Here is a 21,625-nt window from a genome sequence, read left to right as displayed (position 1 = left end):
AGATCCAGAAGCTTCATTAACTGCTGAACAAATTCCTGAGAATCCTAAGAGCAATCCTGCTTTGACTTTACGCAGACATCTGAGCCACTCTGGGAGCTTCGTCTGTCTTCAGACACACGGAAATAATCTCAGAGAAAACTAACCAGAGTGAGGATACATTTAAATTAGTCATGTGACTCAGAATTCCTCAGGAAGTGTTCACCTGGTCTGAGACCTATGACATCATAACACTTTGGCAGCTCAAACACACAGTCAGAGAGGAACAGAGTCTGTCTGAGACACTGATGAAGCTGTGTGATGTGATGTGATGTGTGGGGTTGTGTGATGTGTGATGTGTAATGTCGTGTAATGTAAGGGGATGTATTGTGATGTGTGATGTGATGTGTGATGTTGTGTAATGTAAGGGGATGTGGTGTGTGATGTGTGATGTTGTATGGTGTGTTGTGTAATGTGATATTTTGTGATGTGTGATGTCATATTGATTTGTGATTTGTGACATTGTGTGATGTGTGATATTGTGTGGTGATGTGTGATATTGAGTGAAATTGTGTGATGATGTGTGAGGTAGCCGGATCATTTTAGAATTCTAATGTAATTCTGCTTTATTGTATTAACACAGTAAGAGCTACTGTTACAGATCATCTGAAAAAAGATGAAGAAGAAGGTGGAGGTATAAAAAAAAAAGAAACACTTACAGTCACTTCACTAATCACACAGAAATCATTTGCCCCACCCACCTCCCCCAACACACCCCTATAAGCCCCCTCAGAGAGCCAGGCCTTCAGTCAGTCTCTCACACACACGTACGCATATCCTCTCCATCATTAATCACTTATTTCTCATTTAGAGGGAGAGAGAGAGGGAGAAAATGAAGGAGTGATGGAGAGACATATGAAGAGAGCAACAGAGAGAAAAACAACAAGGGTGAAACAGCTGGAAATACAGTAAGAGAGAAGGATGACCGAAAATGAGAAAAAATTTTGAGAGATGGGGAAAAAACAGAATGGATGAGAAGGAAAGAAGAAAAGAGAGAGAGAGATGTGGAGGAGGAAAAAGTGAGAGATCGAAGGAGAAATAGAGGTGGAGAGAGGTTTTAGGGACAGAGAGGGAAGATCAAGGAAAAGGAGAGAGGGGGAAAAGGAGAAAGAGAGAGACAGGAAGAATGAAAAAGGTGAGACAGATTTCCAGTCAGATGGGGAGACAGACATAGATCTGAGAGAGAAAGACACAAGGAGGATGAGACTGAAAACAGAGAGAGAGAGAGAGAGAGAGAGAGAGAGAGAGAGAGAGAGAGAGAGAGAGAGAGAGAGAGAGATCTGCTCAATGACATTTCATCAGCCTTTGCTGTACTGGAACAATAACTGCCCACTCGCACAGACACACACACATGTGAAGGTTAGCAGTGCTGCTCTTGTTGTTGTTGTTATTGTGTATTTAGCACTCGGGGGTCTGATGTTGCACACACACACCCCCCCCACACACACACACACTTGAGTGTTCTTCACTTTAAAGGGGAAAAAGTGCCACTTCACAAAGATCACCGTCTCCACGGCAACCGCACACTCGTTATCATCAGGCCACTAATTACCACTCGGGGGCTCTGATTGGTCATAATTAGCGGTTAACCCTTTGGTGCACTGAGCACAGCAGGACCACTCACAATCAAGGGGCAGGTTACCATGGCGATTAATAACCACCTTTTATTCTGTCTGATCATTTTGTCTCTATAAACAGTCGATAAATCTTTGAAACAGCTTTTCGGCTCAGTGTGATCTTCCTCTGGGTTAATGACAATTCTGTTGTGTTAGCTTGCTGTTTCACTATTTGATAACAAATTACACACGTTTCTCAGTGCAGTGTTCACTTTTATCACAGCTCCTCAAACTTCAGACTCAGCACAGGCTTGGAGTTCACAGCCACGGAGCACTGCACCCACTGAGACACTTCACACACACCTCCAAACCTGCTCACGCAAAATCACAACACTGACAACACTTCCTAATTCATCAGTCCATCCCAACAAACACTGTAGCAGGTTACTACAGAAGGCAGAACCCTCTTTGAACTGCAGATTTATTTCATGGAAAATTTGGAATATTATTCTCATAGCCACAGAGATTCCTGTTCCTCAAAACCTTTCTGTTCCTTAACACAGAGGATCTGAGCTGACTTTAGTGCTTGGACTTCTAAACCCCTGATAAAAGCCATTTCTGCAGCAAAATCCAAGAAGTCACAGAGGGTCTTGTGTGTAGCAGTGTTTTCTCTCTCTCTCTCTCTCTCTCTCTCTCTGTTACCTATAACCTACCTCCAGTGGCACAGGTCTGTTGTGTGTGCAGTTGATATTAGGCTGTGTTGTAAGTGAGAGAACAGCACAGTGTGCAGTGTGTGTTAGCACGTGTCATTTTTATAGAGGAAAAACTCTGTGTGTGTGGTGTTTCTTTGAAGAGCATGAAAGGCCAGTGAGGCAATCTTAGAAGTTCACACATGCACGAGGAAAATAACTGAGAGCCGAGAGGATGGCGTGTGATTCAGTCCCATCTGTTCAGAGACGTTCTATTAGAGATCAGAGAGGGTGAGAGAGGAGGACTAACACACACACACACACACACACACACACACACACACACACACACACACACACACACACACACACACACACACACTCAGACGGGTGTGGTGAGGCTTAAGGCTGAATTAATTATTAATAAATTCTTTGTTTTATACACTTTTTTTGTGTTTTAAATATTATAAAATAACAGACAAATAAGAAGCTGGGACTTTTTAGGAGCCAGAAGAAATTTGGTTGCTGCGGCAACAGATTGGCAGCATTCACACTGGCAGTGGAGGTGCTAAGAGCACCAAGCGCAACTGTTATAACACGAGGGTCAGCAGGAAGCCTGCTGCATGTTAGCCATTAGCCATAGTGCTGAGGATGGACCTTGAAGCTTAGCATGTATTACAGCTAGAAATCTCTAGAAATCCACCTCAGTAGTCTTAGCATCTGTCAGCTAAGCTAATGTAAGTGACCTCGTATGGCCGGGTCCATGTTTAATACCTAACATCTGGGTACAGAGTCTCAGTAGACTCAGCATCTGCGTGTCGGTCTGTGAAGCCAAAACACACAGCGCTCATGTTAATCACTAACACGGCGTTAGAGAGACACCGGGTTAAAGAACGGCCCGGAAACTTTCATATTTATTAGCCAGCAGCGTCCACACTCCACCGGCTGACCAGACGTCTCGGTCATTAGCTTCAGGTTACATTTAAACTCCTGGAGTTTTCCATGAGCTACTGAGTGTTTTATTCCTTCTGCTTTGAAATGTTAGCATTAGATTATAGATTAGACTGAAAGGTGTGTGTGTGTGCGTGTGTGTGTGTGTGTGTGTGTGTGTGTGTGTGTGTGTGTGTGTGTGTGTGTGTGTGTGTGTCCATTATCCATCCAAACCAGGTTTTCTGAGGTTTCTACATTCTTTAATAAAAAAATCTTGGTTTCCTAAAAATTTTCTTAAATTTCTTGAGGTCTCCAAAAATGTCTTATGTAAAAAAATGTTTTGGCTCCATGAAAAAGCTGCTGATGTAATGGAAACAATAGTAAAGACCAGAAGTCCATGAAAACCGAACATTATTGTGTAGATGAAACTTCACTTTCGTGTCTAATGAAATAGTGGATTTATTGATTTGACAGATTTTGTTGTAAGGAACTCATTCAGGAACCACAGAAGCCTTTCGCAAGACCAGGGAGTTGATTTGTTCATCCGGTGCATCTCATCATCTATCTCCATTTCATTTATGTTCAGAGCTCAGCATCATGACCTGAAACTCACACACTTTTGTGTGTGTGATCCTAATTATAAGTGTGTGAAGTGATGTGAGAGCAGGGACGGGGAGCTAATGATAAAGCTACAGAGCGAGAGACATGCTGCTTCTCACAAATTGATTTCTAGGTGTTAAATGGATGGAGATCTCAGAGACTGCAGAGCTTTTACACCTCCACACCTCCTGCTCCCTCTCACCTCCACAACTCCTTCACCTGCACAGCACCACCTCATCTCCACACCACCACAACCTTCCAGTCTTCCTCCTCCAGGAAGTTCAGGGAGAAGAGAGAGAGAGAGAGAGAGAGAGAGAGAGAGAGAGAGAGAGAGAGAGAGAGAGAGAGAGACGGGACAGAAGGACACAGTTCCCACATAAGACACTATAAAAGTGCAGAGTTTTGAATAAACTCATACGTACATGTCTGAAATGAGTGGGAAGGTCATGATTTATCTCACAGTCAGTTGGTTTGTGTCAGCGCTTTAAACACACAATGGTTTTTGGAGATGATGAAAAAGAGAGAGAGTGAAACAGACAAGTGGAGAGACAGATGGAGGATTCAGCAGAATGTCTGTGCTGAGTGAAGGAGCTGGAGGAGGTGTGAACGAGCAGCTGTACAGCTGGAGACTGAGTGAAGAGGAAGGAAGGAGAGAATGAGGGGAGAGTGCAAATGGATTACAGAGAGAGAGAGAGAGAGAGAGAGAGAGAGAGAGAGAGAGAGAGAGAGAGAGAGAGAGAGAGAGAGAGATACAGAGCATCACAGAGAAAGAGGGGTCATAGTTAAATCCAATATAAAGGTTAAATCAGAAGCTCGCTAGCCTGCATGTAGAGCCTTTGAATCCTCTCTTCATCTTCTTTCCTGCTGTGTGTGTGTGTGTGTGTGTGTGTGTGTGTGTGTGTGTGTGTGTGTGTGTGTGTGTGTGTGTGTGTGTGTGTGTGTGTGTGTGTGTGTGTGTGTGTGTGTGTGTGTGTGTGTGTGTGTGTGTGTGTGTGTGTGTGTGTGTGTGTGTGTGTAAAAAGCTTTAAAACCTTTATTGTGTTTGTGTTTGTTGCTGTTCAGTTTATGTTCCTTAAATCACTATTTACTTCCTAGTGCTTGATGCTAGCACCTTGTTCCAGGACAGTCAATGTGTAGTAACCTTTATTTCTAGACCAGTATGATGGATCCATCCTGTGATAATAACTGACAGTCCTTATTTTCACTGCATCTCAACATCTGCTGACAATTTCCCTTCCCCAGTCTCATAATGTGTACGAGTACAAAGTGCTGAGGGGGTGTAAACTTTTGTAAACTGTACCCTCCGCTCACACTGGACTGGATTAATATATATATATATATATATATATATATATATATATATATATATATATATATATATATATATATATATAATGTATCAGTCAGATCAAATCAGATCCTGATAGATTAAAGAATAAAATTAAGAAATAAATAAAACTGAGAGAAAAAAAAATCAGTTTGCACTCAACTAAACTCAGAGCTCTGATTGGCTGAGAGCTGTGGAGAGAAAAAACACAACACAGTCAGAATTTGGTGTTAGTCATTAGATGACAACAATTAGTGAAGTGTTAAGTGTGTGTTATGTGTGTGTGTCTAGAGTGAAGAGGGTCTTGTGTAGTGAGCTGTCAGTGGCACCAGTGCGTCAGCGTCAGTTCGACATCTCAGCTCTATTGTACAACAGCGCGTGATTCTGACACACACACACAAACGCACACACTGTGAATACCACAAGTGTGCAACTGGCAGCATGTCCACCACAGCTGATACTGATAAAGAGAGAGAGAGAGAGAGAGAGAGAGAGAGAGAGAGAGAGAGAGAGAGAGAGAGAGAGAGAGAGAGAGATTTCTCCTCATGTTTGAGGTTCTTCATCTGTTGTTTGGACATTAGTCAAGAATGAACTTTGTAAGGAATAAAACTGTGTTTGTGTGCGTGTGCTGTTACAGTACAATACTCCAATACTCAGTGACATGATGGTGTGATGAAGCATGTAACAACACAACAAGAGTTTTATTACTCTTAATATAAACCTGTGATGTGCAGCTGCTCGACTGTCAGAGCTTCTGTTCTAGAAAACTCAGAGTCCAGCGTTCATCAGCAGCACTGGTGTGAACACATCTCAATCCAATATAGAGGACGGAGGCACTGAACACCTCACTTTTGAATGTGTGTGTGTGTGTGTGTGTGTGTGTGTGTGTGTGTGTGTGTGTGTGTGTGTGTGTGTGTGCTGTCAGTTATGTCAATAGTGTGAAGAATAGATCACACACAAATACATATCCTCCCTACTGTCAACTTTCACTCCTTTAACAATTTCAACTCTTTCTTTCTTTCTTTCTTTCTTTCTTTCTTTCTTTCTTTCTTTCTTTCTTTCTTTCTTTCTTTCTTTCTCTCTCTGCAATTCACATCTCTACAGATCTCATGCACACTTCTATTTTTTCCTTTTTTCTATCTGTCTCTGTCCCCAGCGTCCTCTGCTGCCACATCTCCTGCTCTCTGTCATACTTTATCTGAATTTCTATCCATCTCCTTTTCACCCTCCCTCCCTCCCTCTCTCTCTCTCTCTCTCTCTCTCTCTCTCTCTCTCTCTCTCTCTCTCTCTCTCTCTCTCTCTCTCTCTCTCTTTCTCTCTCTCCCTCTCTGTGTTCATATGACACAGTTTCAGATTCTCGTCTTTCTCAGACAGTGCACGTCCTCTTGCTCTATCGATGGCGGTTGAATCAATGTTATCTCTTTTCCCCACGCCTCGGCCTTCATCGATTCCTCTCGCCTGTCGCACACTCGCTCAATTAAACTTCTCTCTCTGCGGCTCGGCAGCAAATTGAAATCGGACACAGCCCCGAGTGCTGGAGAGCGTATTAGCCAGAGACAGATGAACACTTCTTATAAAGCTGTTGGGAAGAAAACGGAAATTACAGATGAGCAAGAGAGAGTGGGAGAGAGAATAAGAGGGAGAGAACATGCTCTTCTTCCTTATCATCTTCTCTTTATTGTATTATTTCTTTATCTTCATGTCTTTATATTTAATATAATCATTAGTAATGGAAATGGAACATCGTCCCTCACATCTCTGCTGTAACACATTCACATCAGCAGAACATTTTCTCAGTGTTATGGTTCCAGGAACTGTTGGCCTTCTGGTCATTCCGAGAATAAAATATTTCCAAACGTTCCTAAAACCTTCCTTCAACATTTTTGTTGCAATGTTTCCATATAACTGGGACCATTGTATGAGCCACTGACATTATCGCAGCAGATGTTATTAGAACTTAGCAGGACTGACACAACAGAATTGACAAAAAACTGATGTGTTTGTTTATGTGCTCGACTTCGCAGTAGTGAGCAAAAAGTTGTATGGTGTGTGTTCAGTTATCTTCAGTGAGCACCAGACTGAGCTTCTGATCGCAGCCTTAATCACTTCAGCAGCGTGTTTGTGTTACTGCACTGTCACAGCGCTAAGCTGTGGTGGCCTTCGGCGCTCCATCAGGCCTCGTCTTAATCCCCTCGAGTGCTGCTGTGTTCAGCAGTTTATTAGCAGGACTGACACCAGGCAGAGCGCTGTTAGCATTAGCGTTAGCATTAATGACCCCCAGATCCGCCTTTAGCCTCGTCATCAGTTTGGCCTCGCCAATGTCCACTGCTGCCTAAAGAGGAACTACACGTTTTTGCTATGACAGTTTCTCTCTCTCAAACACACAAAGTTTAATAAGACAAAATGAAAAATGTTTAGAATATTATAGCACAGTGACTTAGCAGATCTGTGGATGTTTGATTTGATTTGATGTGAATCTGATCACAGCAAGCCCAAAGCTAAGGGAGCTCTCTCTCTCTCTCTCTCTCTCTCTCTCTCTCTCTCTCTCTCTCTCTCTCTCTCTCTCTCTCTCTCTCACACACACACACACACACACACACACACACACACACACACACACACACACACACACACAGATGAATTATGCATACAACAGACTAAACACTTTGTCAGATGCAGGAACGTGCTGGTGATTTGCTGAGGGCCGAGTGGAACAGGACTGCACCTCTATAAACATGTCAGTTTTAATATCTGAACATTTTTATTTACTGTGCAGTTACTATTACATTTTATTTACATTTTTATTTATTATGCATAGCTGCTCTTCACGTCCATTCTGAAGATCTGTATGTCACTTCCGTCTTTTTGTGTTAAAGCAATGATTCGGTGTCTTATGTATGACCTGGAGCTCTGACTCTCCTGTATCTAACACATTTATTTCACCTGCTGTCTTTTGTGTAAATGACACAGAGGCGCTTCCTGTTATCTGTACACATAAACTAAACTCTGTCGCTGTGTTGATGAACAGTGTGGAGTGACGCAGGAGCCTCCATCAGGGAAAATTGATTATTTTGTCTCTCCAGCATTGTTATGTATTAAAGGATAGGTGGAGAGGTTGGAGATAGTTTTATTGTATAACTGGATACAATAAAACTATGAGTTTGTATTTTTATTATTTATTATTGAGTGGTGAATTGAGCATAAGTCTGATTTCAGACGCTTTCAAAATGTTCTTGGTGAAACTTTTGAGTGAATCATTTGGATTTGTGTTTAATTACAGCATGACCCTTAATTTGGATAGAACTGTGAAAATATCATTCAGTTCTTGTTTTTCATTAAAACCATGTTTCGGTATCATACACACTCGTGTAGAAAATGTTATTGTGAACAAACTGTACATGTGTAATATATATGAATCTGATCTGTGATCAGTGTCTACAGTGTTATGCCAGCATGTAGCATGGCAAAATGGGGGCAGTTTCAAATGATTTTCTTTAACTAATTATCTTTAATTAGTTTAATTAGAATTTATAAACCATTTTTTTATTATTTTAAACAATACACATATTAAATGTTCTCTGTTCAATCAATAAGAATAGCATTAATTTTAAAATGGCTTCCGCCTAATGAAGTGCTCTTTAGTTAACTGGGTAATGACCCTGACAGTGCACACTAGAGCACTACAAAGTGCACACTCGCTGTAGTGTGCACACTTTCCCTTACTCGTACTCTGTAGTGCGGTAGTAAGCCGAACATTCAGGACGCGGACGCCGTCACCGTGGCAACAGGCATCGCCGTCCTGCGATTGGCGGAGCTGTGGGAATATGCAAATCAATGACGTGCGCTGATTGGTCGGTGGGCGTGGCCCAGCGGCGCGAGGTCCGCGGTGGTTCCGGGACTCGTTGTCAGTCCGGTGAAGCGGCTGGAGCAGAGCGGAGCTACTGAGGAGAGACGCCGCACACGCGCGCACTTACACACCGGTTACTTACTCCCGTTACACTCTCCGAGGATTATAACCGACATAGAGCCCGGAGTACAAAACCCACTTCAGGAAATTACCCCCGGAGAGAAAGGAATACGAACCAGCCTCGAGACGGATTATTATTACACTTTATTAACGGAATAACGGAGTGTTAAACCTCCTGCGTCCGTGCGCGAGTGTGTGTGTGCGCGCGCTCGAGAGAGAGAGAGAGAGAGAGAGAGTGTGTGTGTGTGTGTGTGTGTGTGTGCGCGCGCGCGCGTGCGCTCGAGAGTGTGAGGTCTCGCGCCGCGCCGCTTGGATCTGTATGGAGGTGTAGAGACGAGCAGAGAAGCGGTTTATGGTAAGAACCCCTGTGTGTGTGTGTGTGTGTGTGTGTGTGTGTGTGTGTGTGTGTGTGTGTGTGTGTGTGTGTGTGTGTGTGAGAGAGAGAGAGAATAAAATTTTACTTTATTCTTTAGATCAACAGATTACTAAACTAATTATATTACATTAATCAGTCTAAAAGATCTAATTATCTGAAGTGAAATGTATTATTTTAATGAGATTTTCTTATTAAACTTTTTATATTTTGTTATTTATTTTCTGATTTATGAATTAAGATTCTCTTCTCTTGTGATACACATTATATACAGGTGAATAATGTGAAATATAAACTATTTCTTAGGAAATGACAACATGACAGTCGTGTGTGCGTGCGTGTGTGCGCATGCAGGTGGAGTAAACACTTTGATTGTAATTATTTATTTTATGCGTTTAAGTGAATAATCATAAAACAGGAGATATGATTTATGAACCAACCATCTCACACACACACACACACACACGCACGCACACTTAAACACACACACACTTTTGCTGAAAAGCTGTAAAAGTTAATATTTCATAAGTGTTTGTGTTTTGTGGCTCAGCAGATAATTGTGCGTGGTGTGTGTGTGTGTGTGTGTGTGTGTGTGTGTGTGTGTGTGTGAGAGAGAGAGAGAGAGAGAGAGAGAGAGAGAGAGAGAGAATATGAAAGCCCCTTAATTTCCCATCTTGTCTCTTTAAAATCCCCATCTCTCATAATTTAGTGATATTAACCCACAGAAATGAACAGTCCTGGTCTCTGATTGGTCGGTTTGTGTGTTAATATTTATTGCACCGTGCTGCTGTTGATCTCTGGATTGGTCAGAAGCTGTTGATTATTTTTTATAACAGCCGCTCTGACAGTAGAGCAGCTGCACATCAGGTTTATAATAATGCTCTCCTTCTAATATGTTATTGTTTCTATAGTAACAGTTGGCTTTCAGGGACTCATACAGCCAAAAACACGACACATAACAGTACAGAAGGAGTGTCCAGTGTCAGCGCTGTGTAACACTCAGATCTGAAGATTTCCCACATCTTTAGGACAGACGTGTTTACACTTCTTTATACTTTCTCACTAACATGACAAGCTGTGAAATGTAAAACCTTATTAACTTTGAGAGAGACGAGAGTTTGGTGAGGACACTAATGTTTATAGCTGCTATAACGTAAGTGAGAACAGGAAGAGTGCTGATAAGAGTGATAGACGGACATCAAGTGATCACATCAGTGTGTCTCTTGCACATGCTGATGGATCCTTTCATTTTTTAGGAGCGTATTATTGAATCGGCTTCGTACAAGCGTGGAGATAAATGTCCACAATGATTGATTGATACGCCGTGGGCGAATCTGTGGCCTGCTCTCTTATTAAACTCATGAATATTTTTAGAGTTGCAAAACTCTAATTTCCTGCAGCATAGATTCATCTGTCATCTGCTGTAATATTCAACTGAGTGAATCTGATTTACTCTTTGGTTTGGTTCACTCATTTGATTCACTGTTTTTCACTGATAGGATAGTGGCCTCTGTGTGTGTTTACATGTGTCAGCGTGAAGAAGGCATGGTCTGTGTGTGTTTGTGTGGGTGTGTGTAAGAGTAAAGAAGCTGTGTGAACGGATTTGTGTGTGTAAAGATGTTCTGCAGGTGGTTTCAGCAGGGTTTCATCATTATGTAATTGCAGATGTTTAGACAATGACCTTCGTTTTTTGTTACTTCACAACCCTGAGTGTGTCGGTAAACTCTGCCCACTGTTCTGTGATTTTCCTCAGTGTTTCCACACATCTGTGTCCTTTGAATTTTTAAGTGATTGTGTAGTCATCAACTAGTGAAATCTAGTGCCAGTCAGATCTCCCCTGGTTTGATGTGTGTAGAGCAGCAGGAGGTGAGGTTCACAAACATGAAGGTGTGTAACATCTCTGTGGAGTTTATGTGTAAACACACACTGAATAAAAACGTCTAAATCCCATAGAGATGAAATCCTCTCACTAGGGATACCCGGACTTCTGAGCTCTTTCTTCTCTCCATCTCCTCTCCTTCTCCTCTTAGTCTCCATCTTCTCTCCTTCTTCTCTCAGTCTCCATCTCCTTTCAGTCTCCTCTCCATCTCTTCTCTTTCTTCTCTCATCTCCTCTCCTTCTCCTCTCCTTCTCCTCTCCTTCTCATCTCAGTCTCCTCTCCATCTCCTCTCCAACTCATCTCCTTCTCTCTTTCTCCTCTCCTTCTCCTCTCTTTCTCCTCTCAGTCTTAATCTCCTCTACTTCTTTTCCTCTCAATATCTTCTCAGTTTTTCCCAGTGCTGGTGTTTAATTTGATAACAGAATATGTTTGACGCTGAAACTGTTTCTGAAGTTTGTGACAGGACGATGGAGTCAGATATCAGAGATGATTATTACACATTCAGCACCAGTCCACAGCGACGTCTCTCTGACATGACTCTAACCTGACCCTGAATTGCCTCTGATGTGTCTTTAATGTGCCTCTGATATGTGTGTGTCTGTTTATGTGTGTATCACAGGGCTTTGAGGCTAGGACATGTTAATCTGTTTACCCACACTCCAGAGACGATGCATTGCAACATGATGCTGTGCAAAGTTCATACACACACACACACACACACACACACACACACACACACACACACACACACACACACACACACACACACACACACACACACAAAGAGTTGGTAATAACTGTGGCTCACAGCTGCTGTTTCCCAACTACAAAGTGTTGCTGACTTGTGGGAAAAGGACACACACACAGAGTAATGCAACAGACATGTGGAAATAAGCCAACAGATCTAAGAGCGTGTGTGTGTGTGTGTGTATATGTGTGTGTGTGTAACCTTGTCTCACTCTCCATGATAATGACAGGTTGCTAAGCGACTTTAGCCCCACCCCCTTGTCTCTGTCATTTATATCTCTTGCAGATGGAGTGTGTGATTAGGAGCGTGAGGATCAGTGCAGGATAACGGCCTGTGTGTGTGTGTGTGTGTGTGTGTGTGTATGTGTATGTGTATGTGTGTGTGTGTGTGTGTGTGGGGACAGGTCAACCTAGATTATCTCTCTCTCTGACACTAAAATTTGTTTCTTTGTCTGTATTACCAATTGTCTGTATCTCTATCCGTCTCTGTCTGTCCCTTTGTATGTTTGTGACTTTGTATGTCTCTGTCTTTCTCCAGTTGATTTTTTTGTGTGTGCGTGTGTATGTTGTATTGCAGTGAGAGTCCATTTCGAAGTGTAGGCAACATCTGTCCAGCTGTCATCCTGTCTCAGCCAATCAGGCACCCCCATGGGTAGCAGCTCTTTGTGTGTGTGTGTGTGTGTGTGTGTGTGTGTGTGTGTGTGTGTGTGTGTGTGTGTGTGTGTGTGTGTGTGTGTGTGTGTATTTATTGTAGAATTTATTGTATATAACTGTAAATCAATAAAACACACACATTTTTTCTGTCTGTCTCACTTGTCTGACAGAAGCTTGAACGAATTCATCAGTGTCAAAGTGTCAGTGTCCTCCCTGTCTCTCTCTCTTCCTGTCTCCCTGTCCGTCTCTCTTCCTGTATCCCTGTCTGTCTCTCTTCCTGCATCCCTGTCTGTCTCTCTGCCTATCTCCCTGTCTGTCTCCCTGTCTGTCTCTCTTCCTGTCTCCCTGTCTTTCTCTCTGCCTGTCTCCCTGTCTATCTCACTCTGTCTCCCTGTCTGTCTCTCTTCCTGTCTCTCTGCCTGTCTCCCTGTCTGTCTCTCTTCCTGTCTCCCTTCCTGTCTCCCTGTCTCTCTCTTCCTGTCTCCCTGTCTCTCTTTCTGTCTCTCTTTCTGTCTCTCTTTCTGTCTCTCTGCCTGTCTCGCTGCCTGTCTCTCTGCTTGTCTCCCTGTCTGTCTCTCTGCTTGTCTCCCTGTCTCTCTGCCTGTCTCCCTGCCTGTCCCTCAGCCTGTCTCCCTGTCTGTCGCTTGTCTGTCTCTCTAACGTTAATGTTCTCTTGTCTTCTGAACAGGAATATGAGAATCCATTGTGTAAAGAAGGAACACACACTCACTGTCAACCGTGACAATCAGTGACAAAGTGATAGATGAGGATAAAGATGATGGATGGACAAATAAACAAAATTAGGAAACTGGCTTAAGACTTTAACCTGGATGCAGCAGGAAGAATTCAAATCCCTCAGATTCTGGTCTCAGATTTTTCTTTAAAATGATCTTAACATGAAGTTTAACATTTGTATAAAAGGAAAGACAAAACAAGAACAACCCAGTTGGTCATTTGAAGTATGTAACGTTCAGGTGTATTTGTTACTAACTGAGACTCCGCCCCCTACCTGTACATCTGTTATATCTGCATGAATATCAGCTAAACAGCAGACAGCTAATGATAGACATGCAGCTCATCAGGACAACCTTTTAAAACAAAGTTGTACAGTAGCTAACTCATGCTAACTTTCATTCCCTGGAAATACCTGGAAAAATCACGGCTCACAGATTTTTCTGCGTGTGTGCGACAAAGAGGTGACACTGAAACTCTGCTAGGAAGCTAATTGCCTTTGTTGAAAGAAATTGGTGTGTTTTCACAGGAAAATACTCTCTCTCTCTCTCTCTCTCTCACACACTCACACTCACACTCTCACACACACACACACACACACACACACACACACACACACACACACACACACACACACACGGATGTATTTGTCTCTGTGTCACAACAAAGCAGTAAAGAGACACATCACTCTGGTTTAGCGTCTCTCTGAGGCGTCATGCCACACACTCACTCTACAGCTTTGTGTGTGTGTGTGTGTGTGTGTGTGTTTGGCTTTGTGTGGGTTCTATTGTGTGTGCTTGCTGCCCCTCAGGAGACGAGGTCACCTTGTCTCCAAACAAGCACTAATCTCGGTTCTGTTGTCGTCTGTGTGTGATTAGCCTGTGTGTGTGTGTGTGTGTGTGTGTGTGTGTGTGTGTGTGTGTGTGTGTGTGTGTGTGTGTGTGTGTGTGTGTGTGTGTGAGTGTGAGTGTTTTGCAGTTTGTAGAGAGGAGTGCTATGTAAATAAACATGTGGATGTGGTATAATGTAGAGAAAGTTGCCAAGTCACATCAAACAAGCTAGAAATGTTAGATGTTTACATTTAGTATGCTAATGATTTCTCTTGTTTATTAGCAGAATCCATTAATACATTTAACCCCTCACTCAATACAGGTTTAAACAGTGCCCCAAGTCATCTAGTGTGTCTGTCTGACCTACCGTCTGTCTGTCTGTCTGTCTGTCTGTCATTGTAACCATGTAAGAAGGCACCACCCCCTCCTTCATAGTTAATAAGATTTAAGCAGTGAGCATTCGCCAAATAAATAGGCAGCAGGAACAGCTGTGTGTGTGTGTGTGTGTGTGTGTGTGTGTGTGTGTGTGTGTGTGTGTGTGTGTGTGTGTGTGTGTGTGTGTGTGTGTGTGTGTTGTAAATTGTCTGTCATTGTTTGTAACAGATTTGTGATTGTACTGAACACACACACACTTTAACCACCATTTAACCTGTGTCTGTGTTGGTCTGTCCTTATTTGACCCCCAACCTCCATTCAGTCAGCATTAATCTCATTAAATCTTTCTTAGAATTCAATTTTCTTTCTTTCTTTCTTTCTTTCTTTCTTTCTTTCTTTCTTTCTTTCTTTCTTTCTTTCTTTCTTTCTTTCTTTCTTTCTTTCTTTCTTTCTTTCTTTCTTTTTTGCTCGCTACCTGCATCTCTCTCTCTCTCTCTCTCTCTCTCTCTCTCTCTCTCTCTCTCTCTCTCTCTCTCTCTCTCTCTCTCTCTCTCTCTCTCACACTCTCTCCATTGTGCCCAATCAGCACAAACACCAACTCATCTTCTGTCTCTCACATTGTCTTTTTCTCTCTGCACTGTCTGTCTGCGTGCCATCAGATGAATAGTGTCTCATTAGCATCATTGTAACAGCAGTCAACCTGCTGCTTTAGGGATGTGTGTGTGTGTGTGTGTGTGTGTGTGTGTGTGTGTGTGTGTGTGTGTGTGTGTGTGTGTGTGTGTGTGTGGAACGGGGTCATGCATGTCATTTGCATTATCACCCCTCCTCTCAGTCTGTGTTTCAGGGTCATGGTGTCTGTGTCTCGTCTCTTTCTTCCCCCAGCTGGCATTTGGACTGCGCGCACACACACACACACACACACACACACACATACACACACACATACACACACACACACACAGACATACAGAATGAAAAATTGTAAAATTTTGTTAAATGACTAAACATGATAAAAAGGCAGACCCTTGACTGTGAATGGAATGACAGAGTGGTATATAGACACACAGAAAGATGAATGTGCGTATTGATTGATTTATAGACAGATGTGTGTGTGTGTGTGTGTGTGTGTGTGTGTGTGTGTGTGTGTGTGTTAGCGCTTGGTTGGCTATGGAATGTGTTCAGACTGTGGGAACAGAGCAGCTTTTTGCGTCTGATTTTGTAAAGCAGCTCAGTTGATTTAGCCAGTGTGTAACACACACACATGCACACAAACACTCCTGAACATGCAGATCAATATTTGTTTAGTGTGTTAGCATAGTCACTGTTATAAAGGTTATGGTGTGATCTGTGAACATAGATGAATATATCAGAACAGTCATTTGTTTTGGTCATGTTGTGAGATTGAGAGTGAAATCTGATTGGTTGATAAACTGTGACAGATTAAAGGTGCAGTCTGGTTGGTAAGAGTGATCCTCTTACTGCTGAACGGCACAAAAGCTGCTGAATACGGTGATCTGTATAGCCTCCCTGTCTCACTCTCTAACTGTCTGTCTCACTTTATCTCTCCCAACGTCTGTCTCTTCCTCCCAATATCTGTCTCACTGTCTCTTTCTTTCACTGTCTGTCTCACTATCTCTATCAATGACTGTGTTATTCTTTCTGTATCATTCTCACTATCTTAGTGACTGTCTCACTGTCTGTCTCGCTTTCTATCTTTCTCTCTCTGTCTCTCTCTCTCTGTGTGCCTGTCGCACTCTCACAATAGCAACCATCAGTGAAATAAAAAGTTCAGCAAGCTCTCAAGCAATTTTTTTTATAGTACACAGTGTGTGGGTGTGTGTGAGAGTGTGTTTTTGTTTGTGTATGTGTGTGTTGTCATGACCTTGTCTATCTGGAACATGAAGCAGGCCTCGTTAGCAACTAATTACTGTAGCGGATGCTTTAGATAGCGTCTTCCAGTTCAGAAGGTCGACTCAGTAATGACTTCACCCACTGCTACAGAGCCAATCCAGACTGTGTGTGTTAATATAGATTCACTAAAGGCATCAACTGTGGTAAACTGACACACACACACCACACGCAGACACACACAAACACAGACACACACACTTTTCTTATGTCTCTTATGTGTGTTTGTTCTCACATCCTGCAGGTTATCCTGGGTGCCTCTGGAGTGCATCTATCGTGTGTGTGTGTGTGTGTGTGTGTGTGTGTGTGTGTGTGTGTGTGTGTGTGTGTGTGTGTGTGTGTGTGTGTGTGAGCCGCCATGCTGGCGTGTCTGCAGCCAAGCCTCAATGCCTCCCACAGCTCCAAGAGCCTGGACACACCCAGTGTTCATAAACGTGAGTAACCAACCAATCACAGAACACCTCCTGTCCACGCTCATAAACAAAAAGGCTGTGTGTGTGTCCTTGTTCACACTGAGTGATGTGCAAGATAGCTATAACCTCAACCATGACCCTAAAATGCTGTCTTTAAAACACACACACACACACACACTCGCACTCCATAAGACCGTTAATCAGTGACAAAGTGATAGATTAGGATAAAGATGATGGATGGACAAAAAAACAATGACGTGATGAATTAGACAGAGGGAGAGAGAGACTTGCTTCTTTTGTGTGCATGTATGTGTGGTGTGAGTGTGTGGTGTGTGTGTGTGGTGTTTGGGTGTGTGTGGTGTATGTATGTGTGGTGTGTGTGTGTGGTGTTTGTGTGTGTGTGTGTGTGTGTGTGTGTGTGTGTGTGTGTGTGTGTGTGTGGTGTACCACCGGCAGGCTCTGGCACCCAGTCAGCTGTGCATATGGCACTGTGAGGGGCACAGGAACCAATCAGGAACAGACAGATTAGCACCTGCAGAGGCATGCTGGGTAACCGCAGGGTCGTTACGGAAGCTCATTACACAGGCATTGTGGGTAATCATGACTCCGCCTACAAAAGAAAGTCAGTAGGAAGTAAAGGTACAGAGGAAGTGCTGCATTGCTTGGAGGCCATATATGGACATGTGGGTGTGTCAGTGTTCACGTGGGTTTGTCAGTGTTCACACGTGGCTGTGTCAGTGTTCACACGTGGCTGTGTCAGTGTTCACACGTGGCTGTGTCAGTGTTTACATGTGGGTGTGTCAGTGTTCACGTGGGTGTGTCAGTGTTCACGTGGGTGTGTCAGTGTTCACGTGGGTGTGTCAGTGTTCACGTGGGTGTGTCAGTGTTCACATGTGGGTGTGTCAGTGTTCACATGTGGGTGTGTCAGTGTTCACATGTGGGTGTGTCAGTGTTCACATGTGGGTGTGTCAGTGTTCACATGTGGGTGTGTCAGTGTTCATGTGGGTGTGTCAGTGTTCACATGTGGGTGTGTCAGTGTTCACATGTGGGTGTGTCAGTGTTCACATGTGGGTGTGTCAGTGTTCACATGTGGGTGTGTCAGTGTTCACATGTGGGTGTGTCAGTGTTCACATGTGGGTGTGTCAGTGTTCACATGTGGGTGTGTCAGTGTTCACGTGGGTGTGTCAGTGTTCACGTGGGTGTGTCAGTGTTCACGTGGGTGTGTCAGTGTTCATGTGGGTGTGTCAGTGTTCACATGTGGGTGTGTCAGTGTTCACATGTGGGTGTGTCAGTGTTCACATGTGGGTGTGTCAGTGTTCACATGTGGGTGTGTCAGTGTTCACGTGGGTGTGTCAGTGTTCACGTGGGTGTGTCAGTGTTCACGTGGGTGTGTCAGTGTTCACATGTGGGTGTGTCAGTGTTCACATGTGGGTGTGTCAGTGTTCACATGTGGGTGTGTCAGTGTTCACATGTGGGTGTGTCAGTGTTCACATGTGGGTGTGTCAGTGTTCACATGTGGGTGTGTCAGTGTTCACATGTGGGTGTGTCAGTGTTCACATGTGGGTGTGTCAGTGTTCACATGTGGGTGTGTCAGTGTTCACATGTGGGTGTGTCAGTGTTCACATGTGGGTGTGTCAGTGTTCACATGTGGGTGTGTCAGTGTTCACATGTGGGTGTGTCAGTGTTCACATGTGGGTGACACACACACACACTTTAAAGGATAAAGCATTTGCCGTATGAATGAATTAGGAGATGGGACTCCTCTCACTCACTCACTCTCTCTCGCACTCGCTCTCACTTGCTCTTTCTCATTCACTCACTCAATCTCGCTCTCTTACTCGCTCTCTCATTTACTCAGACACACACACACACACACACACACACACACACACACACACACACACACACTAATGCACATCCTCTCTTTTTTAATCATGGTGTGTGTTCTGAGTATATCCAACAGACAAGAATGTGTGTGAACTGAGAAAGAGGTCATCATTATGAAATTCTCACACACACACACGCACGCATAGCACTTTCACACATATAGCACTTTCACACACAACACCGTCTCAAAAGATTACCACACACTCTTGTACTATTTATGATTGTGTATGTATGTGTGTGTGTGTGTGTGTGTGTGTGTTTCTTCTTAGAATTGGTTCCTGTTGTTTATCTGCACTGTTGTGGTTTGAGTCTTAACACACCATGACAGTTAACCTGTTTTTCTTACTCTTCCACACACTGTGTTGTATAAAACCGGTGTGGTTATAAATATGTGTGTGTTGTGTGTGTAGAGGGGGGACTGGATCAGAGTAATGAATACTTTTCTGTCTGCTGTCTCTCTGACTCTCTCTCTCTCTGTTTCTGTCTTTCTCTCCCCTCTTCCACTCTCTTCACAATCTTTTCTTTGTATGTATGTGTGCGTGTATGTGTGCTTTGTGCGTACAACTTGTGGTGTTCCTCTGTGGGGGTAATTAAGGTGTGTGTGTCTGAAGTGTGTGAAGCGTTTAGCCCAGGAGGCCCTCTGAAAAACAACCCGCTCCCACAAGACGGTGTGTGTGTCTGTGTGTGGCTGCATGTGCACGCTGATTGCATCAGTGCGTCTTCACACGTTTATCCCTGTGAGCAGCCGTGTGGTTTTGTTTGTGTACATGTTTTTTGCACACTCCAGATGTTGGTGGCTGTTGAAGCTCGATCACTTAACAGGGGAATAGAGTGAGTTTTTAATACTGCTTTAGATGTTAACGGCATGTGACCTGTGAGCTGAGCTTTTATCGGTCCGTTTTTATCATTAAAATAACTTTATTAAAATTCTAACACATTTTTCGACTTTTTGGTTTTGTTTTATTCCGATCGTCTTTCTCACACGCTGATGTTAATGACCTCTGTTGTGTGAGTCTCTCTCCCTCTATTTCTCTGTCTCTCTCCGTCCCCTTTTCTCTCTGTGACTCACACACACATATATACATATTTGGACAGACAGGCAGAAAGTGAGAAGAAAGGATGGAGAGACAGACATATAGATTCAGATAAAGAAGAGAAGAGGGACAGAGCAAGAGACAGATGCAGGTAGACAGATAGCAATAGAGTGAGACAGACAGACAAATACAGATAGAGACAGACAGGGGGACTGGGAGACAGACAGACAGACAGACAGACAGACAGACAGACTGAGAGAGTGACAGTGGAGTATAATGAAAAGTGAGGAGGGGAAAGAAGAAAGACAGGAGAGGACAATGAAGAAAGATTGAGCTATAGAGAAGAAAGGAACCAAGAAATGAAAGGAGGATAAAGAATGATGAAAAGATGAAAGGAAAAAGAGAAAGAAGGGAGATGACAGGAGAAAAAGGAATAGTGTAGGTCAGAGGGTTTGCTCTGTCATGTGTGTGTTTCAGTGTGTAGATCAAATGGAATAAATCTGTCTGTCAGTCTGCATGTAACACACACACACACACACACACACACACACACACACACACACACACACACACACACGCACTCCTTTTCCATGGAATTTGATTGTCAAGGAAACATCAAAGTGCAAGTTGTCACTGTGGCACTGGACCCTGTGTGTGTTTGTGTGTGAGAGAGAGAGAGTGAGAGAGCTGGACAGCCGTGTGTGTGTGTGTGTGTGTGTGTGTGTGTGTGTGTGTGTGTGTGTGTGTGTGTGTGTGTGTGTGTGTGTGTGTGTGTATTTATGTGTATATGTTCACGTGTGTGTGTGATGGATCCTGCACTGTCTGACCCAGTTAGTGCACCTCCAATTAGGCAGCGACAGCAGTCTAGCACAACTCTCTCTCTCTCTCTCTCTCTCTCACCCACACTCTCTCACACGCACTCTCTCTAACACACACACACACTCTCTCACACACACACACACACACACACAGCAAGTGCAAGTATTTAATTAGTAATGACATCGTATACATCCATGCAAGCAGTGATCTCAGCGGCACAAGCAATGTTCTATAGCTCTTTTACTCACAGCCACTTTTCTTTTCCACCAATTTAAGAGACGAATCTTCACATCATGATGTGTTTAGTAAAACATCTCTCCTAACACCACACTCAACCTAACACGTAGATTGTCTCTTGTGGTTGTGTAGTGACTGCTATTTTTGCTCACTTTGTAGACATTAGCGATTTAGCTTCCATTCAGCATGTTGTCGTCAATATGGATCTAAATCTCTAGCCATCTTTTATGTCTTGTTATAATACAGTCAAAACAACTTGACCTGTTGCTATGGTGACCCTTCAAGCATCTGATTTGGAGTTAAATTGGGAGCTAAAACTGAAGCATGTGGTAGAATTGAGCTTGAATTGATGTTATTAGTCATAGCGTAAAAGTGTAATATATGAGTCCTGTGACAGTTAATTAGTAATAATAAATAAGCTGTCCTATTAATAAGGGTTATACAGCTGATTAACCAGGAGACGGAGGACATGCCGACTCGGCACATCAGCAGACTGAATTATCAGCACTGGTCCTCTCTGGAAGCTTTAATGAGCACCAAAGTGCCTGTTAAAAGTCGCATCAAAATATTACAACTCCCTCGCACTTACCTCTTACTGTGCTCTGCTCAAGGGCACGCTGACATTTGCTGAC

The 21,625-nt window shown here is 43.3% G+C and overlaps 2 protein-coding genes across 5 annotated transcripts in view; both read left to right on the top strand.

Moving 5' to 3' along the window:
- Positions 1–21,625, top strand: part of LOC113647473 (BOLA class I histocompatibility antigen, alpha chain BL3-7-like) — a 189,315-nt gene that overhangs the window by 31,387 nt on the left and 136,303 nt on the right. The gene's annotated exons all lie outside the window — the stretch shown is intronic.
- fam222aa (family with sequence similarity 222 member Aa) overlaps positions 1–21,625 on the top strand; it is a 39,913-nt gene that overhangs the window by 12,257 nt on the left and 6,031 nt on the right. For 3 of the 4 annotated variants that reach the window (XM_047818568.1, XM_047818570.1, XM_047818569.1), the window contains exons 2-3: positions 9,342–9,460; positions 16,848–17,037. In XM_047818568.1, the coding sequence (XP_047674524.1) occupies positions 16,962–17,037 (76 nt within the window). In that variant the 5' untranslated portion in view covers positions 9,342–9,460; positions 16,848–16,961. Of the gene's footprint in view, positions 1–9,030; positions 9,461–16,847; positions 17,038–21,625 lie in introns of those variants that run through there. The other variant, XM_027154189.2, reaches the window with a different exon arrangement.

The sequence above is a fragment of the Tachysurus fulvidraco genome, chromosome 9 (assembly GCF_022655615.1).
Source record: "Tachysurus fulvidraco isolate hzauxx_2018 chromosome 9, HZAU_PFXX_2.0, whole genome shotgun sequence".
Taxonomy (NCBI): domain Eukaryota; kingdom Metazoa; phylum Chordata; class Actinopteri; order Siluriformes; family Bagridae; genus Tachysurus; species Tachysurus fulvidraco.
This window is presented reverse-complemented; position numbering and strand designations above follow the sequence as displayed.